The 23,923-nt window shown below is 48.1% G+C and overlaps 1 protein-coding gene across 1 annotated transcript; it reads left to right on the top strand.

Annotated features, from left to right (window-relative positions):
- The first annotated feature begins 471 nt into the window (after positions 1 to 471).
- On the top strand, positions 472 to 21,673 carry SCNN1G (sodium channel epithelial 1 subunit gamma). Its single transcript, XM_060078066.1, has 12 exons — positions 472 to 788; positions 2,726 to 3,035; positions 4,498 to 4,688; positions 5,678 to 5,781; positions 8,326 to 8,489; positions 16,754 to 16,852; positions 18,406 to 18,523; positions 19,096 to 19,174; positions 19,258 to 19,315; positions 19,504 to 19,562; positions 20,927 to 21,002; positions 21,293 to 21,673. The coding sequence occupies exons 1-12, from the start codon at positions 472 to 474 to the stop codon at positions 21,671 to 21,673; spliced, it is 1,956 nt and encodes a 651-aa protein (XP_059934049.1).
- Positions 21,674 to 23,923: the final 2,250 nt, after the last annotated feature.

Below are 23,923 nucleotides of genomic sequence, written 5' to 3'. Positions count from 1 at the left end.
TGCCCTGAGGGTTCCTGCTCCAAGCGCCCAGGGGGAAGGTCCTGCAAACCGTGTGGTGGTTTCACAGGTTACACCTCACCCAGCCTCCACACAGCTTGGCCTGGGGGCCACAAGAGAAGGAGGCAGCTCTCTGGCAGCTGTGGTGGCCCAAAAGCAAATATCCTGGAGCAAGGGCCAAGGCCTCAAAGCAGACTGTCCAGGCCAGAGGGAAAGAGGAAGGCAGCCTCTGAGGACATGAGGGCTGGTGTTTCCCAGTGCCCAGCCTCCTGTGGTGGCCCAAAAGCAAATATCCTGGAGCAAGGGCCAAGGCCTCAAAGCAGACTGTCCAGGCCAGAGGGAAAGAGGAAGGCAGCCTCTGAGGACATGAGGGCTGGTGTTTCCCAGTGCCCAGCCTCCGGTCTGTGCCCACTCACCTGCTTTTTTTTTCTCTGCCCCTCCAGCTTGTCTGCCCCACCAAGTCCCATCTTCACCATGGCTGCTGGAGAGAAGATCAAAGCCAAAATCAAGGAGAATCTGCCCGTGAGGGGACCTCAGGCACCTACCATCAAAGAGTTGATGCGGTGGTACTGTCTGAACACCAACACCCACGGCTGTCGCCGCATCGTGGTGTCCCGCGGCCGCCTCCGGCGCCTGCTCTGGATCCTGTTCACGCTGACAGCCGTGGCCCTCATTTTCTGGCAGTGTGCCCTCCTCATCTCATCCTTCTACACCGTCTCTGTCTCCATCAAAGTCCACTTCCAGAAGCTGGATTTTCCTGCTGTCACCATCTGCAACATCAATCCTTACAGGTAAGAGGCAGGGACAGGGAGGGGGGTCACGCCCCCTGCAGGTGCCAATGCCCCTCCCAAAGGTGACACACTCCAGCCTGCAATCATGCTTTTTAGAAATTTGAATTCATTGCCAGTGTTGGGAAACTGCCCTCTCCCAGGTTTGAAATCTGTACCAAGGTTTCAGTCCATCAGCTACTTCTGAGGATGGGCTAGCTCAAGGAAGGCAAGAGAGGGAGGCTGCAAGAATCACTTTTGCTTGGTGGTTGGGCCTGGAATGAACTAGCATTCCTCCTACCCTGGAGATACACACACACACACACACACACATACACACACACACACACACACACAGAGTTCAGCTTAGCCATTTCCCCTGAGCTCTCCAAGCTCACACCCTCACTCTCCCCTGAATGTGAGCTGGAGGCTGACTCAGACATGACACCTAGGTGACTTCCAGAAGCATCTCAGCTCATCTGAACGAACCCAGCCCCACTAATTGAGATCACTGAGCTCTGGGCAGGATCAGCCCTTGCTTGGTACTGCCCAATTGTCTGCTGCAGGACCTGTTCTAAATGGGTCATTGGAATCCTCAGGATTATTGAAAACTGATCTGTGAGGCACATCAGAATCTGGCAGAATTTGTCAGAGCAGGTGTGAAGGTGGGGAGAAGGGAAGAGCAGGGGAGGAAGACCATCAAAGGGAACTAACTCATCCAGAGTCATCAATGAGTTGATGGCAAAGCTCAAAATCAAAATCAGGTCTAAACTCATCCTCCACCTCAAAGTCTGTCTTTCTTTCTTTCTCCCTTCCTTCCTTCCTTCCTCCCTCCCTCCCTTTACCTCACCCTCCCTCCTTCCCACCCCCCTCCTTTCTTCCTTTCATCCATTGTTCCATAATCTTTTACTCAGCATCTACAAATTGTCATTCACTGTGCTAGATTCTAGGGCATGGAAGTGAATGACCCAAACACAGTCTTTGTCCTAGTGCAGCTGATGTTGTAGTAGAGGATTGAAATATTAACAAATATAATTACACTAATAAAATTAATAACAGTGACCATTTAATAGCATATATGTGTGTGTATATATATATATATGTATATACATACATACATACACACAGAGATACATGGATGGATGGATGGATGGATGGATAGATAGATAGATAGATAGATAGAATAAACTCATTGACTCTTGCCAATAACCCCATTTTACAGGTGGGGAAACTGAGACACAGAAAGGCTAAATGGCTTGTCCAGGGTCACACATCCAGAACCAGAATGGGGAACTGGAGCCCAGGTAGTTTGGCTCTGGAGTTTATACGCTCAGTCACTATGCTGTGTGGCCTATGCCCCTAGCAAGGGAGAGAGAGAGTGGGGAGAGTTAAGAGGGAGGCCAGGACCATTTGGTATTGTGAAAATTAAAAGATGGTGTTGTTATTCTTCATGTAGTCAACTCCTAGATCACGCTTCTGTGTTCTTGGGGGCTGTCAAAGTAACAGTTATACCTCTTCCCTCCCAGCATTGATTCGAGGAGAACCCATGGGCAGGGGCAAGTATGCTGGGTAGAGACAGAGCCTGCCCCCTGGGGAGACTCCTGGTTAGCAGTTATTTACTTGTCTTCACTGTGGCTGGTTTATGGGAGGCACCTGACAGTCACCACTCCAGAAATGCTGGTTGGGGCAAACTCATCAACACACCCTGAGAGCAAGCAGACAGTGGTGGCAAAGGTGAAACCACAGGAAGTCACACAAGGGTCATATGGGAGCCTGCCCCATTTACTTGAGCCAGTGGTCACATTGGAGGGGGCAAATTATAAAAGGCCTGGTTTTCTTGGCCAAGGGCTCTGAGGTGATGGGCACAGGCTGACGTACATTGATGGAAAGCAGCATGGGGAAGTGCCAGCTTTCTGCCAGAGGGGTTTCCCATCCCTGACTCCCCCTTCCCACCTTGACAGGTACAGTGCCGTGCGGGACCTTCTAGCCGATTTGGAACAGGAGACCAGAGGGACCTTGAAGACCCTGTATGGCTTTTCAGAGATTATATCTCGGAAACGCCGAGAGGCAGAGTCCTGGAGTTCGGCCAGGGAGGGCACAGGGTCGAAATTCCTCAACCTGATCCCACTGCTGGCCTTCGATAAGGGTGAGACAAGCAAGGCAAGGGACTTCCGCACAGGACGGAAGCGGAAAGTCAGGGGCAGAATCATTCACAAGGCATCAGACGTCATGCATGTCCATGACTCCAAGGAGGTGGTGGGATTCCAGCTGGTAAGATGCACATCCTCCCGGTTTCGGGGAATGGGATGGGGTAGTGGGTCCAGGGAGGTTTCTCCTTTGCCATTAGCCCTATAGTCCCACAGGAAGAAACACACTCAGTTAGGGTGAATCGGCTGTAAGCAACTGAAACTGATCCAGGCAATCTTAAGATAAAAATGTCTTAGAAGGTAACCAGTAGCTCATGGAGGCCTCTTGAAGGACAGAAATTAGGGAAGATCCAGGGATCCCGGTGGCAAGAAATGATGAAAAGTCGTTTCAGATACTGCTACTGGATTAAATAAGCTTCAACTGTTTTCATTCGTTTTGTTAATCCAACCATAAAGATGGATTCAGATCCCATTTGGGGACTATCTGATTGGCCAAGTTTGGGTCACCTGATGGCTCACAGAGGGTAGGACATCTTGATGGACAGTCTCAGCTGACTGTATCCAAAGGGTGGAAGGAAATTCTACCAAAGCAAAATTGGAGTGCAGATACCAGAAGGAAGAAAACAGATAATGAGCAGCAGAAACACAGTGTTCCCAGCAGCACTTGCCTTCATGGGGTGCTAAAGATTGACTTCTCATCTCTCCTTCTTGGTCCCATCTGAGGGACTCTGAAGAAGCAGCCATTCACCAAAAATGAAGTCCATTGCCTTCCTGGCCAAACTCAACCATCACCCTCCTCTCTGTGCCCCAGCCACCTCTGCAAGATGAGAACTACCTCCACTTTATAGTCTTGGTTGCTGATTGTGAGACCTCATGGCTCCAGTTGCAAATCCTGGGGGAAAATGGCCCTTTCTCTAAATCACTGAGCCTTTTTGAAATCTTCCTGGGTCCTTATATAAGATAAAGTTCTCCTTAATACCAAAATCCATCCTTTGGTGTCCATCTTTTAGGAGAGTTTTCAGGCCCTGTGTGATGAGAACATCTGGAATATACCACAATTTCCCTATAAAACTCTCATTATTATGTATTTTAAATGCTGGTCCTCCCAACTACCATGTGAGGTGGGGAAGGATGGTATTTTGGTCAACATTTTGTAGGTGAAATAATGGATAGGTAATGCCTTGCCCAAGATTCTGCAGAGAGGTCGTAGCAGAGTCTGGGCTAGAATCTCGATTTCTGAACTGTTGACCCAATAAGAAATGGTGAGAGTTGGGTGGGAACTCAGTAGCCATAATCAGTCGAAGCCTGGATGTCTGGGGACCCTGAAGAAGCTGATTTTTGCTTCTCACTTGGTAGGGAGTCATGAGTGTGAGGCTCTGTGTCCTTCCTTACTCAGCCCCTTCTTGGTCCTTGAGGCTTGAGGATGATGTGTCCCAGGCCCCAGAAGTGAGAAGAAGCCCATTCTTGCCCCAGATATCCCTCCTGTTCCCCTGAGTGTTTGATCTAGAGTTTCAGTTCCTGACAGTCCTTCTGAAGGCCGCTGGTAGGGCTGATAGTTTCATCCTGGTGTCTCCTCCTATTCACAGTGTCCAAATGACACATCCAGCTGTACAGTCTACACCTTCAACTCGGGGGTTAATGCCATCCGGGAGTGGTACAAGCTGCACTACATGAACATCATGGCACGGGTGTCTCCGGAGAAGAAAATCAACATGAGCTACTCTGCTGAGGAGCTGCTGGTCACCTGCTTCTTTGATGGGGAGTCCTGTGATGCCAGGTCAGTAGGGGAAGGCTGCTCTCTCAGCTCCAAGGACCAGCGGCTCTGAGTGCTGGGCTCCTTGCATGCACCTGAAACTCAACTAGAGGTCTTGGGAGCGACAGGTGCTCTCCTCACTGACCCTGAGTTTTGGAAAATGACTTATACAGGAGCTCAGCTCTAGAGTCAGTGAGGAAGGTGGAGATGGTGTAGAGTCAAAATATCCTTAAATTCATTAAATTACTCACAGAAACAGAGTAGTTGATGGTGGACATATAACCTTGTATATTACCATCACACATACCAGTGAGAACCACTGATCTAGTACAGGAAGGAAAGAAGAAAGGGAGGAAGGAGGGAGGGAAAGAAGACGGAGGGAAGAAAGGTCTATGTACAGATGTGTGAGCTTTCAGAACTTTCCACCCTTAAGATAACACTCATATTCCTGGTAGAGATTGGGCAGTCATGGGACATTCTAAAGTGTTCCTGCTTATCTGAAGGGCTTTCTTCATTCTTTTGAAATACTAAGCCTTTCTATATGTTAGTTGATATACTGACCCTTGTGAAAACTGATTGGAATCGTGTCTCCCTGAAGGTTGGGTTCTAAAGTCAGTATAAGGACACATATGATGTGATTCCTTTTCTGAGGATCATTTGCTAGGAATTGGAATGGAAAAAAGGCAAGTGTTGGCTGAGAAATTCAAGAGTAGAGGAAATGGGGGACAGATATATTGGCACAAAGAATGCCAAGTCAGGATGGAGATGGAGGTGAGAAGATTAAGAGGGAGAACAGAAAGCAGAGAGCGGTTCTACATCAACATGTGTCAATTGGACGAGGGGCCTTGTTCATCATCTATCAGAGGAAAGATGGGGGAAGTAAGTCATGTCTATCATCCATTGTCCACAAAAGAGAGCTGGCCCATTAGCACTGCCCATTTGGACTTCAGCTCAGGTGCATGAAGGGAGTTCCCAGCACGGCCCTTTTCTGACCTGTATTCTCCCCCAAATAGGAACTTCACACGTTTCCACCATCCAATGTATGGGAATTGCTACACATTCAACAATGGACAAAATGAGACTATGCTCAGCACCTCCATGGGAGGCAGTGACTATGGTAAGGAAATCTGCACCAAGGAGATCCTGGGGTGCTCTTATGGCAAGCATGCTGGCAGCAGGACAATTGGGGATGCTTTAGGCCTTCCAGAGATGCAGGCTTTCCCCACCTGGCCAGAAACTTGGGGCACAGCTTTTCTTCTTGCAGTGTTTCCATCAACATCCATATCAGTTCTTTCCTTCTTTATCAGAGTCTGTTTTCCTTTTTGACATCTCCTCTTTGCTTTTGAGAGAGCAACAGGGACAACCCTGGGGTTTCTTCTCCCAGGGAAACCACTCGGGTTTAAGCTTATAACTGGAGTGAGTAATGCTGGGCAGGCAGCTTCCAGATGGACTTAAATCCAGACATGCTGAACAGGAGATTAGGGAAGGAAACACACCTTTATCTTGGTTAAGATGACAGATTCTGGAACCAAAACCCAGCTCTGCCACTCACTGTGTGACCCTGTGCAAGTTACACCACTTCATCTATAATGAGGGAATAATAATAGTATTGATGATACAAGGTAATTGAGAAGACAAAATATAAAAAGCACTTAGAGTAAGACCTGATACACACTGTATTAGTTTGGTTGGGCTGCCATAGCAAAATATTACAGATGGGTGACTTAAACAACAGAAATTTATTTTCTCACAGTTCTGGAGATTGGAAATCCATGGTCAAGTTGCTGGCAAATTCCGTTTCTGTTGAGGAGTCTCTTGCTGGCTTGCAGTTGGCCACCTTCTCTCTGTGTCCACACATGGCCTGTCTTCTGTGGAGAGAGAGAGCTTTGTTGTCTCTTCCTCTTCTTATGAGAACACTAATCCTATGGGATTAGGGCCCACCCTTATGACCTCATTTAACCTTAATTACCTGCCTAAAGTCTGAATCTCCAAATACAATCACATTGGGGATTAAGACTTCAACATATGAATAGGGTGGAGGGGGCAACCTGCGGACAGACACAAAATTCAGTCCATAACACATACTATACACACAATAAATGCTAGATGTGGTTGTCATTACTACTATTACTACCATTACTACCATTGCTGCTGCTACTACTATCACCACCAATAATTACTACCTCCAGTATTAGTTTTACTACTACTCTACTACTGTGACTTTTGTAGAGAAGGCAGGAACTCAACAGACTGGACTGGTTTACCTACAAAAGGAATTCCTGAAAGGTCCTAAACAAATTGAACATGATTTGATATATAGATATGCTCCTACAAGGAAAGGCAAGGTCCTGTCATGGAGGAAAACCCACTTGGACTCCTCATCTTTGTTACTGTATTCTCTGTGTTCTTACCAAATCTGCAAGAAATCATAATTCAGGGCACACACATCAGTGGGAAGAAGTAGTCTGGGAACTGTTGCACAATCCTGGCTCTGCTGCATGTGGGCTGTGTGACCTTGAGCAAATCGCTTCCCCACTCTGGGCTTTGTTTCCTTTACTTACAAATAGAAGAAGTCAGAATAACTCTCAAAGTTCTCTTCTTTCAACTCATATAGGCCCTGCTCTCATTTGTTTACCAAATGTTTATTGAGTGTCTTCTGTATGCCAGGCCCTCTTCCAAGTCTTAGGGACACAGTGGTGAATAAGACAGATGCCATCTCTGCTTTCAGGGAGCTTGCATTTTGTTGCAGAGAGACAGATAAATGAGTGAACAAGCACATAGATATTATCTGGTTATCAATCCTAGTGAGCGCTATGAGGAAAACGTGCAAGGGTAGAGAGAGTGGCTGGGGCTGAGATGGGGGGTTTATTTCAGATAAGGAGGTCCAGAAAGGCCTCTGGGAGGAGGGTTATTTAAAGATGGAAAATACGCATTAAGGTCCATGGAAGAGCATTTTGGGCACTAGCAAGTCCAAGGACCCCAAGAAGGAAATGGATTTGGTAGCTCCAGAAACAGAAAGAAGACCAGCGTGCTTGGAGCTTCTTGATGGAAGGGGAGAGTGGAGTGAGGAGGGAGGCATCATCATCTGCCTGAGAACCACAGTCAGGTTTCTGGACTTTATTCTATGGCATCCCCATGTATGCAATGAAATGCCACTGAAGAGTTTCAGGCAAGGGAGTGACCTGATCTGATTCCTGATTTTAAAAGGTCCCTCTGGCTGCTGGGCTCAGATTAGACTGCAGGCGCAAGAAAAAGAAGAAAGAGTGGGAGCAGGGAGAGGAGTTAGGCCAGTGATCGGATTCACCACTGGTGTCTCTCCCCGAGGGTTTAAGCAGCCACAGCTCTGTGTGTCCCTTTGGGTGCCCAGCAGAACTCCCCATCTCAAAGAACCACGTGGAGATTCGTGTCTTAGGCAGGGTAGTAGTTTTGCTTATACTTAGCAGGAGTGACACTGTTTCTGAGCCCTATTTTGTGCTAAGCCCTGGCGACAGAGCAGTGAACAAGTCAGGCTGGAGTTTCCAGTCTCACCCTTGTCTACCTTTCACTTGTGGGAAATGCCTGGGTCTTGGTTTTGAGACTCCCAGAGCAGTGGGAGAGGTAGGCTACCACCAGGGAATGTTCTCCTGGCTTTTGACCACAGCAGGCTGCCTTATCCTCCCAGGGCTGCAGGTCATCTTGTACATAGACGAAGAGGAGTACAACCCCTTCCTGGTGTCCTCCACTGGGGCTAAGGTGATTGTCCATCGGCAGGATGAGTACCCCTTCATCGAGGATGTGGGAACAGAGATTGAGACGGCCATGGCCACCTCCATAGGGATGCACCTGGTAAGAGAATATTCTGAATCCCGTCGGCTTCATGAGGAGGACAGATTTTGTTGAAGGATAACAACCAGTGAGGGGCAGCTTATGGAAAAGAGTGTTGGTTTCAAAAGGAAGCATGGTCTAATATTTTCCAGTGGTTACCCCAGTGGTCATTCTAGTAGTTATACTAAAGGCTGTCTTTGTATGTTTTGTATGGATGAACAAGGACAGGATGCCATTTTGGATAAGAATTTAAGGAACCTTCCCTGTTCCAGAGACAAATGTCAGCATTTATGGAACCTGTGCTGGTCAGGCACTAACTATGTATTTGTCACTAATATACATAGAGCAGATTAACACCTTTCTGGGACACCTAGAGGCCACTGGGGCATGTAAACCACTATTGGAAAGTCATTGGGCCATCAAAGGTCTATTTGGACCATCCTACTTCCATCAGTTTCACCTCATTTACCGAGAGCCTCTCCCCTCAAGTCTTTGACCTTTTCTGACCTCACTAGGTGCTGAGAACACTCATACCTGTCAACGAAAGCACATCTGGGCTGCAGACTCCAATCCCTGAGTCAGTCATGCCCAATGGAAGCAGAAGGGCAAGGCGAGGAGTGTGCTCAGACGCCCCTGGCCACGCTTGTACAGTCTCTTGTTTGCAGGCCTGGGGTCTTTTTATGCCAGTCTCTGTCTCACTCTCTCACTCTCTGTCTCTGTCTCTTGCTCTATCTAATAGAATAACTATTAAGTACTTATTTAAAGGGAGTATATGCACAAAGTAAAAATCCCAAACAATACAAGGAGCCTACCATGCAGATGTATCTCCCTTCTATCCCTGACCTCTGGTTCCCTCCTTCCTCTGCACAGAGACGATTGCTGCTGCTTCTATGTTTCGCCAGGGATGTGATAGTCTTCTTCAAGCATGTGTGTGGGGGTATAAGCATTTCTCCTTTTATGCAAATACAAAATACTGTTCTGCCCCATTTTTCACTTGATACTATGGCTTGGAAATAGTTCCATATGAATACACATATAGAGTCTGCCTCATTCTTCTTAAAGACCCATAATAGTCCATTGTGTGGATAAGTTATTGAAGCAATTCCCTGTTGATAGACTTGAGATTGTTTCCAGGTACAACTAAAAGCAATGGTGCAATGTGATGTGTAGTCATCGATTGCTTCCTAGAAGTATATCAATCAGTATGCATATTAGCCAAATTGTCCTCCAATAACGTTGTACCCACACGGGTATTAACCAATTTTTAATCTTTGCTAATCTGTCAAGAAAAAAATGGTATCTATTATAATTTTTGACAGTCATTCTTAGTGGCATTTTTTTCACCTATTTATGGAGGAAAAAAATTTCCTTGTGGACTCTTTTGTTCATGCCTTTGTTTATATCCAACCTCAGTATCCCAAATTAAACATATTAGCCTTCATCCCTCACAAATTTTTCCTCCAGAGCAGTCGTTTCCAAACTTGTTGATCAGTAGATTCAGATCTACTGAATCAATGTCTCTGAGAGATGAGCCCAAGGATCTGTATTTTTACCAAACTCCAGTGGTCATTTCAAGAGGCCACAAACTCAGGAACCTCAGCTTTAGAAACCTGAGTAGTTCAGAATGAGAGAAGAAAAGTGTGTCTTCCTAGGAGAAAGTAAAGCTAGGATGACACCAACGCTTTAGCACAGCCATAGATGATGGCTTCAGAGTGAGTTATAAAGTGATATGGTGGGCATTGGGGCTTGTATATTCCTCCATCATCTATTCATTCAACAAGCATTTTCTGAGCACATCCTGTGTGCTAGATGCTGGGGCTACACCAGTGTCCCCAGGACTGTCGCTGTCCTTTTAGAACTTAGGGTCTAGCAGAGAGAATCAATAACAAAAAATTGCACAGGTGATTAACTCTAATCATCATAGGTGCTAAGAAGGAGAAATACAGGATGCATGAGAGCATATCACAGAGATGCCTGATTTAGGGCTTTTTAATAGGGAGAAGAGGGGAGTTCAAGGGGTGCTTTCCTGAGGAAGTGCTATTTAAGTTGAGACAGCAGAGAAGATAAACTGGCATCTGTGGCTTCAGTGCCTCACCATGTCCCATCAAAGGACAACCCTGGACAAGAGAAAACATCAGGATGGCACATCTGTGAAGCCGTGTCACTTAGTGGCTTTGTTCAATGTGGGAAATTTGTTCCAACATGAGAAGTATTGTGTACCAACTTGGGCTGTGTGAATGCCGATTGCCCAGGGAAAAATCTTGAGCCCCAACCTGCTCGAACTGTGGTTTGAAAAGACTTTAAGTTACTACCTTTTTTTTTTTTTGGCCGCACCGTGTGGCGTGCGGGATCTTAGTTCCCCAAACAGGGACCAAACCCATGCCCCCTGAATTGGGAGCATGGAGACAACCACTGGACCACCAGGGAAGTCCCTTTAGCTTACTACTTAAGGAGCCAGGTCTCTGATGCCTCTGTTCACTGGCAGATTACAAAACTCCCAGATCAGAATAGCGAACATTTTGATCCAACGTTTCTCAGGCAGTTTTATACCATGAAGAAGCACCTGGGCTTTGCAGCACATTCTTACCTTCTGCCTCTCACAGTGTCTGCACACTTAGAGCTTGGGAAAGTACAAGAACTAAGGAATTGCCCTCTGGTTTTCTTCCCTGAGCTTAGAAAAATATTCATCACACTGTTAAGCAAATGCTCTCTTTAGCGATGATGGTAAACAAAGACATGGGTCGGTTTTCTGCTACACTTAATTTGAGATATACAAAATCAAAGCCACAGAGCAGGGTCAGGAAGCTCTAGTTCTGATTTATGAGCATTTAAAACAAAACAAAACAAAAAAACTAGGGATTACTGAGAAGTCACCAGAGAGTCACTAGAATAAGTCCGAACAAACTAGACTTCCTTCCTTTCTTATTTATTTTTTATTTAGTTATTTATTTACTTTCGATAGGCATTTTAAACTGGTAGACTCAGTTTGTTAGGCAGTTGGTTAACTAATCTTCCTTCATTCACGGAGGCATGTGTGTCCAAAGCACTGGATATTCAGAGATGGATACAACAGAGCACCTACCTTCAAAGATTCACCTTTAAGAGAAGATAACATACATTTGCAACGCAGGTCCAAGCTCTGTGAGAACAGGGACCTTCTCTATCTTGTTCCCAGGCTCAGTTCTTAGAACGTAGTAGATCCTCAGTAAATATTGTTGGATAGATGGATGGATGGTTGGGAGCCAGGACAGAAGCTTTTGGTGAAGGCTTTCTAGGTGATGGATTCTTAAAGGACAATCATCAGGCAGATAGTATCAGGAAAGGCTAGTCCAGACAAAGGGCATAGCAATTACAAAGGGGTCGCAGAAAGGATTTGAAGCCATGTAGTGAGTCATTCTGAAAAACCACTTTGGCGGAAGTGCAATCAAGATACTGGAGACAGCGCAGTATTTACAGTAACACTAGAAAGAAATGATGAGGCCCTAGCTGAGGCAGTGGCTGTGGGGATGAGCAAAAGTGAATGGATGTGAGAGATATTACAAGCAACAGGGTTTGACAACTGAGGTCACTGAGGAAAGGCCTGGGGGATTTAGATTGATAGTTAGGTTCTGGCTTGGGTAGTGGGGTGGATGGAAGTGCCCGGTTCTAAATTAGGGAATACAAGAAGGGTAGGTTTGGGGGAGAAGATAACCACTTCAGTTTGGGACATACCCAAGTTGTTGTGCCTTTGGGAAATCAAGGTGAAAACGTTCTGCCCATAGACGCTGTGAACCTGGAGCTCAGGAGAAAAATCCGGGGGCCATGGCGGGGTTGAGGGGGGGTTACCTCTAGCATAATTCTAGACTTGGAAAGAAATGCCATCACCCAAGACCTGAGACAGGATGCAAATGTTTAAGGGCTGAGCAGAAAGAAAATGGAGAAATAGAGGGACCAAAGTAGCAGCAGAAGCTGGAAAGGGTTGGTGTCAGAGAAACGAAGAGGGTTTCCAGGAAGGTATTAGCTAGGGTGCCAAACGCAGTTGAGAGGTCAAGCAAGGTAAAGGGCAAAAGCTGTTGGGTTGGGCGACCAAGAGGTCACCGGTTCTCTGCCAGAGCAGTTTTTTAGTGGAAGGAGTGGAACAGAGACCAAAGTACAATAGGTTGGATGACGAATGAGAGATGAGGAAGTGGGCAAGGGCAAATTCACCCAGGGGAGTGTGGAGCCAGGCCCCGGAGAGGGGCGAGACTTCATTGTCATTGCAAATCTTACTGTACATTTTTTTTTTTTAAGATTTATTTATTTATTTTTGGCTGCGTTGGGTCTTCGTTGCTGAGCACGGCTCTCTCTAGTTGCGGTGAGCAGGGGCTACTCTTCGTTGAGGTGCACGGGCTTCTCATAGCAGTGGCTTCTCTTGTTGCAGAGCATGGGCTCTAGGTGCGTGGGCTTCAGTAGTTGTGGCACGCGGGCTCAGCAGTTGTGACTCGCAGGCCCTAGAGCGCAGGCTCAGTAGTTGTGGTGCACGGGCTTAGTTGCTCTGCGGCACATGGGATCTTCCTGGACCAGGGCTCGAACCCGGGTCCCCTGCATTGGCAGGAGGATTCTTAACCACTGCACCACCAGGGAAATTTTTATCTTAAAGCATGCACACACACTTCTCTTCATAAGCATATGTATAACAGGGATTAAGGGTTCAGACTTTGAAGCCAGACAACTGTGGTCCAAACCCCAGCTTTGCATTTTGATTGTGTGATCTCTGTGTCTCAGTTACCTCATCTGTAAAATGGGGATGATAATAATGTTACTTCATAGTCTGGTGAGAATTCAATGAGTTGGTTCATGTGAAAATTGAAAACAGTGCTTGGCATGTATTGGGTGCTCCAAAAATATTGGCTATTACTCTACATTTTTTTAAGAAAAGAAATGTGAAGGGAAAGGAAAATATTTGAACCAAAAAGAGGGGGTAGGGAAGATTTTTCTTGTCCTCATGACACCCTTCTGAGTGAGATATTGAGTAAGATATTGATCTGTTCCATATAGTATATAGAAAGTACTAATTATTTGCCATATGTGTTGCAAATATCTTTCCCAGTGTGTGCTTTTATTTTAGTTTTCATTATGCTACTCTTTCACATGCAAAAACATCAGATGTTTACATAGTCAAAACCTTTGTTTTCTTCTTTAGTCACTATGTTTATTGAGGATTTTCCCTCCTTGAGATCAGATACTGAGCTGATTTTCCTTCCGGTTATTTTATTATTTCATTTAATAGTTTAACCCACTAGAATTTTATTTCTGCAGAATGTGAAATGCAGCATTCCTCCAAATTCTTAACAAGTAGTCCTAACTTCATATGTTGCATAATTCTTTTTTCCTCCATTGATTAGAAACGTAAAAATAACTTTTACAATTATTTATATCTATAAATTATTTTATAACATTACAAATAACTTTTATCATTTATTACAATTTACAAACAGAACAAAAGAAAAATGAGTTAAAACACCCATAATTCCACCTAGAGCCTCCTGCTGCCACCTGGGCTTTTCCCTGGCACAGTTCATACTTTTAAAGAGGTGAGCTAAGGACTCTGTGCAACCGCCCCCCCACCAGGATTCTCAGAAGGAAGCAGATAGGACCTCATTTTGATAAATGATTCCTGCTCCCCCATACACCCACATACAACACATGTGCACACAGACGCCTAATCACACCTACACATACCTGTGCATGCTACACACATATCTATCTATCTATCTACCTATCTATCTATCCATCTAAACTTGCACACACTCTCACACACACATACATATATACCCATTCTCATTTTGGGGTCCCTAGGGGTCAGGACAGAAGCCAAAATGTTTCCCCACGCTGCCCAGATCAGCACTTCTGGTAAACTGACAGTGAAGTGGGGGAGTGAAAGGCGGCGGGGGAGAGAGAGTGAGAGCAAGCCAGGACTCTGTCCAAGTTCATCTAGCTGTGGCTTTGAGAAGCTAAAGACCTCTCTTCCCCTCTCAAAAGGCCGTTGGCCCCATCTGCCCCAGCCCCAGGTGTTTCAGGAAGTAACCTGAATAACCCAGGAACTCTGAGTTTGATAAGCATCGTTGCAAAGTAAAGGGCCATCGAGTACTCAAAAAGCATAAAAATCACAATATGACTTCTCACATCGGTTTTCTGGAAGTGGTCCATGGCCTGGTTCTCAAAGTAGAAAGAGCCTCAGCCACCTTTGCCAGCTGCACAGGGCTTACCTGTGTGGACGGACCTTCTCCCCTAGATGCCAGGCTGTTGAACTCTCCCCACAGGCAGGTAGAGCCCTGTACCTAGTAGCTGACGCTCTAGGCTCTGTGGACATCCTGGGCCTGGGGGCTCCAAGGGACATCCGATCAGGGAGACTGCTGCTTGGAGAAGCTTAGAGGGTAGCATTGAATGGAGGTGCCCTCGAGGGAAGCCATTGCTTGGCATCTTCGTGCCCAGATCCCAGCCCAGCCCTGGCATGCACTAGAGGCTCTAAATCAGTTTGCTACCCAGCTAGTAGAGGAATGAAGTAAGTCTGTTTATTCTGTACTGACGTGGAAAGACACTCACTCTTTATTATTAGTGAGAAGAGGACATTGCAGGGCAAAGGGAACGTGTGATGTGTGTCTGGATCTCAGGATCAAGATCTGACCTGTTGGAGTGGGTACCCGGGGGAAGAGAGGAAACCAGACGGCTACTTTCCTCTCTGCTTCTTCTGTTTAAACGTTTTAAAATGAGCACTGTCTTTTGCCCCGGAGGGCAAATTAATTTGCAGTTAATTGAAGGAGACTAATGGGTCAACAGATGAATTATAATACAAACAGAAAGAGATTATAGCCACTTGAGATGTCTGTAGTTTCTACCTGCGCCAAACTTCTTGATTCCTTCCCCCCACCCAATCACCTTTCTCTCTGTGCATCCACTCTTCAAAGGAAAAGGAATTTTCTTCCCTCCCATAAATCTGCCATCCATTTGCCCTTTACCCTCCCCATTTCATAAAAGACAAAACAAAACTCTTTGTGTACACACACACACACACACACACACACACACACCAAATCCTAGCTATGATATGGTCACAGTATATTCAGTTGTTATTCCCCCTTGGGAGACATTACCCTTTTTTTTTTTTTTTCTTAATTGGCTTGTCTGGATTGTTCCTTTGCAGTGACAAATATTAAGCTAGAACCAAACGTAGTAAGCCATAATAAAATATAATTTAATAAGGCTTTCGAACAGTGAGTTACCATGCTCTTACCTCCTCTGATCAGAGTATCATTCTGCTCTGCTGGGTATTCTTTGGTCCTCTCTAAGAAAGTCCATTTTTTCAAGTCAACTTCTGGGACCAGAAGACAAGAGGGTAGGAAATGAGTCCTTCACTGAGACAAGGACCCTGTGCAGCACAGTCATTGCTCATCTTTCTAATCCCTCCAGCCCCTCCCCGTGGATTCTCCAGTGGCTCACTACATTCTGAAAACCAAATCCAAACCCAAATTTCTCAGCACAGCATAGGAGGCCGCCATAATTTGGCCTTGGCATCCCTCTCTGACCTCGTCTCCAGCGACGGCTCTCCCTTTTAGCACGTTCCGGCCACCCTGGCCCTCTCCCGCCTCCAGCCTTGCTGCTTTCTCTGCCTAATCCTCTTCCTACCTTTCTTGGCAAGTCCAGCTCTTTGTTGCCATTCCATGTCGAGCCAACATGTCTTTTTCTCAGAGACGTCTTCCCTAATCACTTTTGGAAAGACTGCCCCCTCCTCCCAATCCCTCTAGTCTCTCTACCCAGTTTCATCGATCACTATCAAAAAAGATCCAAAATGATTTATTTGCTTTTTTTTTTTTTTTTTTTTTTTGCCGTACGCGGGCCTCTCACTGTTGTGGCCTCTCCCGTTGCGGAGCACAGGCTCCGGACGCGCAGGCCCAGCGGCCATGGCTCACGGGCCCAGCCGCTCCGCAGCATATGGGATCCTCCCAGACCGGGGCACGAACCCGTATCCCCTGCATCGGCAGGCGGACTCTCAACCACTGCGCCACCAGGGAGGCCCAATTTATTTGCTTTTTGACCATCTGTCTACCCCACTAGAATGTGAGCTCCACAAGTACATGGAACTTGTCTGTTTTAATCACTGTGGATTCCATAATGCCTAGAATAGCATCAAGCTCCTAGTAGGTGCTCAATAAATATTTGTTAAATGAATGACTGGGTAGCTGCTCAGCTCCTCGAAGCTGCTAGAAATGCCCCTTGTCTGGGTCCTGGGGGAGATCAGGACTGAATGTGTGCTGTTGTGATTACAGACGGAGTCCTTCAAGCTGAGTGATCCCTACAGCCGGTGCACGGAGGACTGGAGTGACGTGCTGATCACGAACATCTACAATGCTACGTATTCCCTCCGGGTACAGACTGGAGGCAGCACCCAGCCCCGGGTTGTGGCCTGGACCCAGGGAACAAAGTTATATATAGGCTGGGGTGTGTCTGGGACTGGGAACTGTGGTTAGAATCCTGGGGTTCATCCAAGGACCTCAAGAGCAAATGATGCCAGCTGGTTCCGGTCCTCTTCAATCCATCTGTAACCAGAGCTTAATTGATTCATTGAGGTTTGCATGGAACAGAATGTACAGCTGAGATCCACTTCCTAAATGGGCCTTGGCGAGTGAGGGACAGGAGGAGGAAGCAGTCTGGGAGAGGCACTGGGTGAGGGGTGCCCTTCACCCACTGATGGCTTGGGGCAAGTTGTGTGGTCCTCAGCAGTCACCAGGGGAGTTTGGATTGGATCAGGGGCTGCTAAGTGGCAGATCCCAGGTCCCTTCCACCCTGCTCACCTGGTTTTTCTGGATGGTGTTTAAAAGTCAGGGAATTTCACAAGAAAACCCAGATTTCTAGCTTCTCTTGAAAAACAAGATCTGGGAACATTGGACCCATATTCCTACAGGATAAACAGTGGGTGGAGTGGCCTTATCAAACGAGATATGTTCTCTGGTTCCCCATGGTCTCCACCACCCGCTAGTGTATTACCTATGTTAACCCTTGAGTGAGATCACCTGTTACCCTGCCTCCTGTTCAGGCAGTCTGCCCTTTGCCTCCCACCAGGACACTAAGAGCCAATGAGAATCATCCCAGCAGAACGAAAGGACCAGGCGCCCTGAGTGCACTGAGTCCACTAGCTTCCACCAGAGCTGAGCTGAGGGGTGGTGGAGACAGTGAGTGAAAAGAGACCTGTAGTCAGACAATGTCTGCTTGTAGGAAATAGAAACACATTCACACTGACTTCAAGACCAGAAAAAAAAGGCGGGGGGGGGGGGGGGGGCGGCGCGGTCAGCTCGTTGGAAAGATACTCTGGATAATATCTAGTGAGAGGCTACCATTTAAAAACACTTCACATCTTTCAGTTCATAGTCACAACAACTTCATGAAGTAGGCCTTGTTATACTTATTTCAAAAATGAAGAAACCAAGGCATCAGAGAGATTAAGTAACTTGCCTGAGGTCACACAGCTGGGAGGTAGCACAGCTGGTATTTGAACTCAAGCAGCCTGCCTTCCGAGCCCACACTGTTAGCTTTTATGCTATAAGCTTCATGGATATTATGGTCCCCAGGGATCCAGCCTGGAGGGCTTGGACCTGAGAATCGGAAAGTTGGGGGCTGGGTTTGTTTCTCTCTGTTTCTTAGCACCTGCTCCGAGTTTCCCACTTATATCTGGGTCAGCACTTACATGATGGAAAATGACCACCGCAGCTCTAGCTCAACCTGGCCTCCACGTCTGTTTACATTCCCAATAAATTTTCTAGCATTGTCCCTGTGGCCCTATCGGCTGTGACATGAGGGGTACATGTATGTTGTCTGCCAAGGCTGTGGAAAGCTGACCCGCTCCGACGGAGGGATGTAGGGAAGGGGTCTCTGGCATCCACGTGCAAGGAGGTTAAGGGAATTCCTGGGTCTTGTCTTTCAGATCTGCCTTCACTCGTGCTTCCAGGCAAAGATGGTGGAGAAATGTGGGTGTGCCCAGTTCAGCCAGCCTCTACCTCAGGGAGCCAACTACTGCAACTACCAGCAGCACCCCAACTGGAGTGAGTGAGACCCACCCCCACCTCACACACCCCAGGAGCGGGGTCAGCCCAGCCCTGGCAATAGCTAAGGCGCTCCTGGGACCCTGCCCCATGGCCTTTGGCCTGAGGGAGATATTGATAGAGAGACACGGCCAGTTTCACTCCTGTCGTGAAGCCTGGCTTGAATTCTACTTTCTGATTAAGGATCAAATGCTACACCCCAGCTTGTGCTAAAACTTTGACCACCTCTGTCAACTCCAGGAGGTAGGAACTATTCATAGTATCCTCTGACAGAACAGGTAACTGAGGCTCAGAAAGGTTAAGCAACTTGCCCAAGGTCACACAGCCAGGGAGCAACAAAGCTAGACCCAAAGCAAGGGCTGCTAACCTGCCCCCGACCCCAACTCATGTTCTTAGCTGTGGCAGTATTCTGTCTCTCAAAATCACAAGCCAGAAATTGTTTCCCGAGAACTAGTGTTTGTAGAAAGTGGAAGGTGAAATCATTAAAAGGAGACTATGGGGGCACCACTGGAAAACCCTAGGAAGGGTCCTGTGACCCCAAAGCTCATGCCACCCTGCACTCTGTCCGTCAGTGTACTGCTACTACGAACTGCACAAGGACTTTGTCCGGGGAGAGCTGGGCTGCCAGTCAGTGTGCAAGGAAGCCTGCAGGTGAGTGGACCCAAAGCAGTGGGATGAGCAGGGCTGGGCTGGGCCAGGCCACCCACCCTCACTCCATGCCCTTCTCCACATAGCTTTAAGGAGTGGACGCTGACCACCAGTCTGGCACAGTGGCCATCTGAGGTTTCCGAGGTGAGTTCTCTGTCCGCTCTTCCCCCTGGAGCCCTCAGCCTGGAGCCTCATGTCCTGATTGTGTCCTCTGGCCTCAGGGGTGATCCACAGGGGAGGCCTGGGTCAGGGGCTGGGGCTGAGAGGGGAGGGCAGACAGGCTGGCTCTGGTCTCTCCAGGCATCCCCAGGCCACTTCTTTCTCCACCACAGAAATGGTTGCTGTCTGTTCTCACTTGGGACCAAGGCCAAATAAAGAAAAAACTCAACAAGTAAGTTGACCTCCGCCCTGCTTCCTCTGCTTCTGCCAGCCCCCGTCCCAGCCTGCTCACTTGATTCCTCAGTGCCAATCTCCTTTTCATTCATTCATTCATTCATTATTTCTTTATGCAACAAATATTTACTGAGTTCTTATCATAAGCCAGGCCCTGCTCGAGGCCTGGGGCTCTCAAACTTTTTGACCATGACCCACAGTATGAAAATACTTTTTCCATTGTGTCCCATTGAATACATAACTGAAATAAAATTGTCATGAAACAGTACTCCCTTATGATGTACAAAGCATTTGGGCTGCTTCTCAAATGTTGCACACTCGGGTACCAAACCAATTGTTTACATCCATCCCGATTGGTCACAGCACAATTCTGAATGATTAGTGCCCGTATCAGTTGATAAAAATTTCGAATCTCTCTGTGGATGCAATCTGATCTTTTCTATTTCATTTTGTAAAAGGTACTGGTCATAACCCAGTAAGTTTATTTCATGGCTTCCTGATGTATCTTGACCCACTTGGAAAAATACTCCTTTGAGCCATGCAGCTTTTAATTCCACTTGAATTTTCCACATGGAAATTCACTTCCAAGGGACCTTTAGCAAAAATCAGCCAGGGCAGAGTTCAGGGACCTCAGCAGGTGGAGACAAAGATGGGAGAGGGTGGGGGGATTGCCGTGTGAACCTACATCTCTCTGGGCCACTACTGTCTCCACAGTGCCCAGCCCTGGGCCAGATCTTTCTAGGTTTGAATACCAGCTCTGCCAATCATGAGCTGTGTAGTCTTAGGCAAGTGACTTATCCGATCTGTGTCTCAGTTGCCATATCTGTAAAATGGGTATGATTAAAACATACCTGCCTCATAGGGTTGTTGTGAGAATTAAATAAGTTGACTCACATAAGGTTCTTGGAACACATAAAGTTCTTCCAGTGCTTGGCAACGCAGGAAGTGGTCAGTAAATGCTAGCTGTTATTATGGTTGTTATAATTATGACCTTATACCCAGCCTGCCTCGCTCATTTACATCACTTGCCTGTCTCCCATACATGTTTTAGACTGCAATCAAACAACTACAATGTCAAGGTTTAATGAAGAACACTGTGCTGTGGGAATGCAGCTGAGGGAACTTAGTCTACAGGTGGGGAAATGGTTTTTGAGTGAATGAATGAACCAGCCCCAGGCCAGAGATATTCTCTGTGGTGCAGAAGGAAACCCATAAACCAGGTTCTAAGACCCTGTGGAGCTCAGAGCCTGGTCCGTGCTGGGGCCTGGGCAGGAGAGAGAGAGCCATGCTGAGAGGCTGTCCATCTGGTAGAGTGCAAAGGCCTCCAACTCACCTTGACCCTGCCTATTGGAATCTTTACAGAACAGACTTGGCCAAACTCTTGATATTCTACAAAGACCTGAACCAGAGATCCATCGTGGAGAGCCCTGCCAACAGCGTGAGTGGCTTCCTTCTGGGACCTGTCCCGGGTCTGCGAGTGTACGCATCTGCCTGGCCTTGGGGAGCAGAGTCAGATTGTGGGGATCCAGCCTGAGCTCGTAGGGCCACCAAAGGCCAACCAAGCCTCAGATAAGGCAGAGTAAGAGGGGACAGGAAGGCTGCCCCCATTTTCCCCCAAACCTGTTCGGGGCCAGGGCTAGCCAGTGACTCCCTTGGGAATTGGGGTCTTTGCATGAAGCCAACTTGGTGGGGGTCCCTTCTGATAGTCTGGCTTGGCCTCCCTTGCAGATCGAGATGCTTCTGTCCAACATCGGTGGCCAGCTGGGCCTGTGGCTGAGCTGCTCCATCGTCTGCGTCATTGAGATCATTGAGGTCTTCTTCATCGACTCTCTGTCCATCGTCGCACGCCACCAGTGGCACAAAGCCAAGGAGTGGTGGGCCCGGAGACAGGCGTCCCCCCGCCCCGAGGCTCCCCCCAGCCCTCAGGGTCAGGACAACCTGGGCCTCCATATAGACGATGACCTGCCCACTTTCACCTCTGCCTTGTGCCTACCTCCAGCCCCAGCAGCCCAGGTGCCGGGCACGCCGCCCCCCAGATACAACACCTTGCGCTTGGAGAGGGCCTTCTCCAGACAGCTCACAGGCACTGAGGTGCCAGCTGAGTCCTGAGGCAGGCAGGGGAAGAGACACTGAGCCAGGACCACCAGCCATGGTCTGAGAACTTAGACCCTGTCTCCTGCACCCCCTCTGGGCTTCTCAGAGACATTGACTACAAGTCTACTTTGAACAAGGTGGGGCCTGGGCATGCGCAGGGGACTGTTGGACCCCACCCAGCAATGCTAGCAGCCGCCCAGGATGAGATAGTTCCTGCAGCCCAAACCCTTAGGATATCTGCTACCAAGACAGATGGGGCCGAGGAGACACGGCCGGCCTGGACAAAGCCCAGGAGTGAAGCCTGACAGAGTTCTTCGCCAGATCTTCAGAGACAAAGACTCCTCCAAAGCCCCGAGCTGTGGGTTTCAGCCACTCCCCCAGCCTGGGCTGGGACCCAAGGATGTGACCTTAGGTGTTGAGGCCTGACAATCACTGCCTGGTGCCAAAGATAGGAAGGAGGAGGCTTCAGGCCTGGAGCTGGAGCCGTTTGTGAATAAACTGCTTAGTCACTGACATTGGGGCGAGGTCTGCTCTGTGCCCTGAGGCAGGAGCTGGCCCAAAGTGCTCGGAGTGTGTGGAGGGGAAGGGTGCATTGGAGGGAGGCCTGGGGGGTGTGACAGGAGGTCCTCACTCCAGGGTGGGTGTGGGACATATTCTGGGCAGCTAAGCCAATGCTCTGGGCCCTTTCCCCAAGCAGAGAAGGGCCAGGGAAAGGACATTGGTGGACACTGCTGTCCAGTGGTAGCACAAGCCATAACGGATTATCTCCTGATAACCCTCTCAGCTGCTCCCCCTCCAAGGCAGACCCCGTACCCCCACCAATGGCCTGCGCCTCACCAACAAGCCAGCCACGGGGACAGCCGCCTCCTGGCGTATTCACACCTTCCAGGGAGATAATAGCTAATGTGTATTAAGCGCATAGTAGGTGCTCAACATCAGCTCAAGGGCAGTGTTCTGGCTGCCGTGCTAAGCACTCACAGAGATTAGCATAGGAGACTGCAAACGACAACACACAGGCCAAATCCTAGTTTTGCTTGTGACCTCAGAGTGAGTTGGATGGTTTTGGGTGGGGGTTTTTTTCATATTATTAAAAAGATCAAAAGAAGGACAGTTTGTGACCTGAAAATTATATGCAATTCAAATATCAGTGTCCGTAATAAAATTTTATTGGAACACTGTCACGCCCATTCGTTCACTAATTGTCTATGGCTATGTTTGTGCTACCATAGCTGGTAGAGGTGAGTAGCTGCAACAGAAACTCTACAGCCCCCAAAACCAAAAGTATTTATTCTCTGGCCCTTTACAGAAAAAAATACCTGCCAACCCCTGGACTAGCACAGTAAGTAGGTATCCCACCGTATGGATGAAGAAACTGAGGCATAGAAATGTTGAGTTACTCGCTCAGGGTGACAACTAGGAAGTTGCAGAGCTGGGATTCTAACCCAGGCACTGTGACTCCAGACCACGCCCCCAACACTCTGCATTTTATCACTCCATCATTTTGCATCCAATCAGTGTCTGTGCCTTTTATGTGTGAGGCTCATGTCAGTTCCGGTGGGAAGAGGGGTAGGATCCCCACCCACATCCGTGGGTGTGGAGAGGCCCGCATTCAGGTCTGCTTCCCGCTCAAGCAGAGGCAGAAGTCTTGGTGAAAGAGCAGGGATTGGGGGACCCTGCCTGGTCCAACCCAACCTCAGACCTGTGGCTGCCAGAGCCATCTCTACCCCCTGCAGTGGTTCCCCTGGCCCTCACGGGTGGGGCGCTGCTAGGAGGCATGGCAGCCAGCAGGGAGACGGTCACCATGACCCCTGGCTCCCCTGAGGAGTGGGCTCAGAAGCCAGGGCTGATGCAGGCAAGCATCAGGTTGCCAAAGGCAAGAGCCTGGCTCCTGTCCATGCTGGGCTGGGGTGGCCACAGCCAGTGCCGACAGGGAACTTGCAATGGATGCCTGCCTGGGCATTGCCCAGAGAGAGACTCCTCCTCCTCCCCAAAGCAGGAGGGGTGGGGGCCAGGCCCTCAGATTCATGGAATTGACCCGCCTCAGCATGACATCACAGGCAGGAACACTTTCAGCGAGGCTCAGCTTTTGCTGGCTTTGTCAAAGCTGAGGCCAAAAGCCTCTGGAGGCAACAGTCTCCCGTATCTCCCCCAGCATACAGCGCACACCCCACGGCTCAGCCGTCTCCTTCCTACCCAGCACCGAACCTTGTGCACCTGTAATGCCAAATACTGCCCTCTCTCCGCCTCCACTCATCCTTCCAGGTA

Source organism: Mesoplodon densirostris, chromosome 16 (assembly GCF_025265405.1).
Source record: "Mesoplodon densirostris isolate mMesDen1 chromosome 16, mMesDen1 primary haplotype, whole genome shotgun sequence".
In the NCBI taxonomy this organism is placed as follows: Eukaryota; Metazoa; Chordata; class Mammalia; order Artiodactyla; family Ziphiidae; genus Mesoplodon; species Mesoplodon densirostris.
Note: the sequence above shows the minus strand (reverse complement) of the source record. Positions and strands in the feature narration are given on the sequence as shown.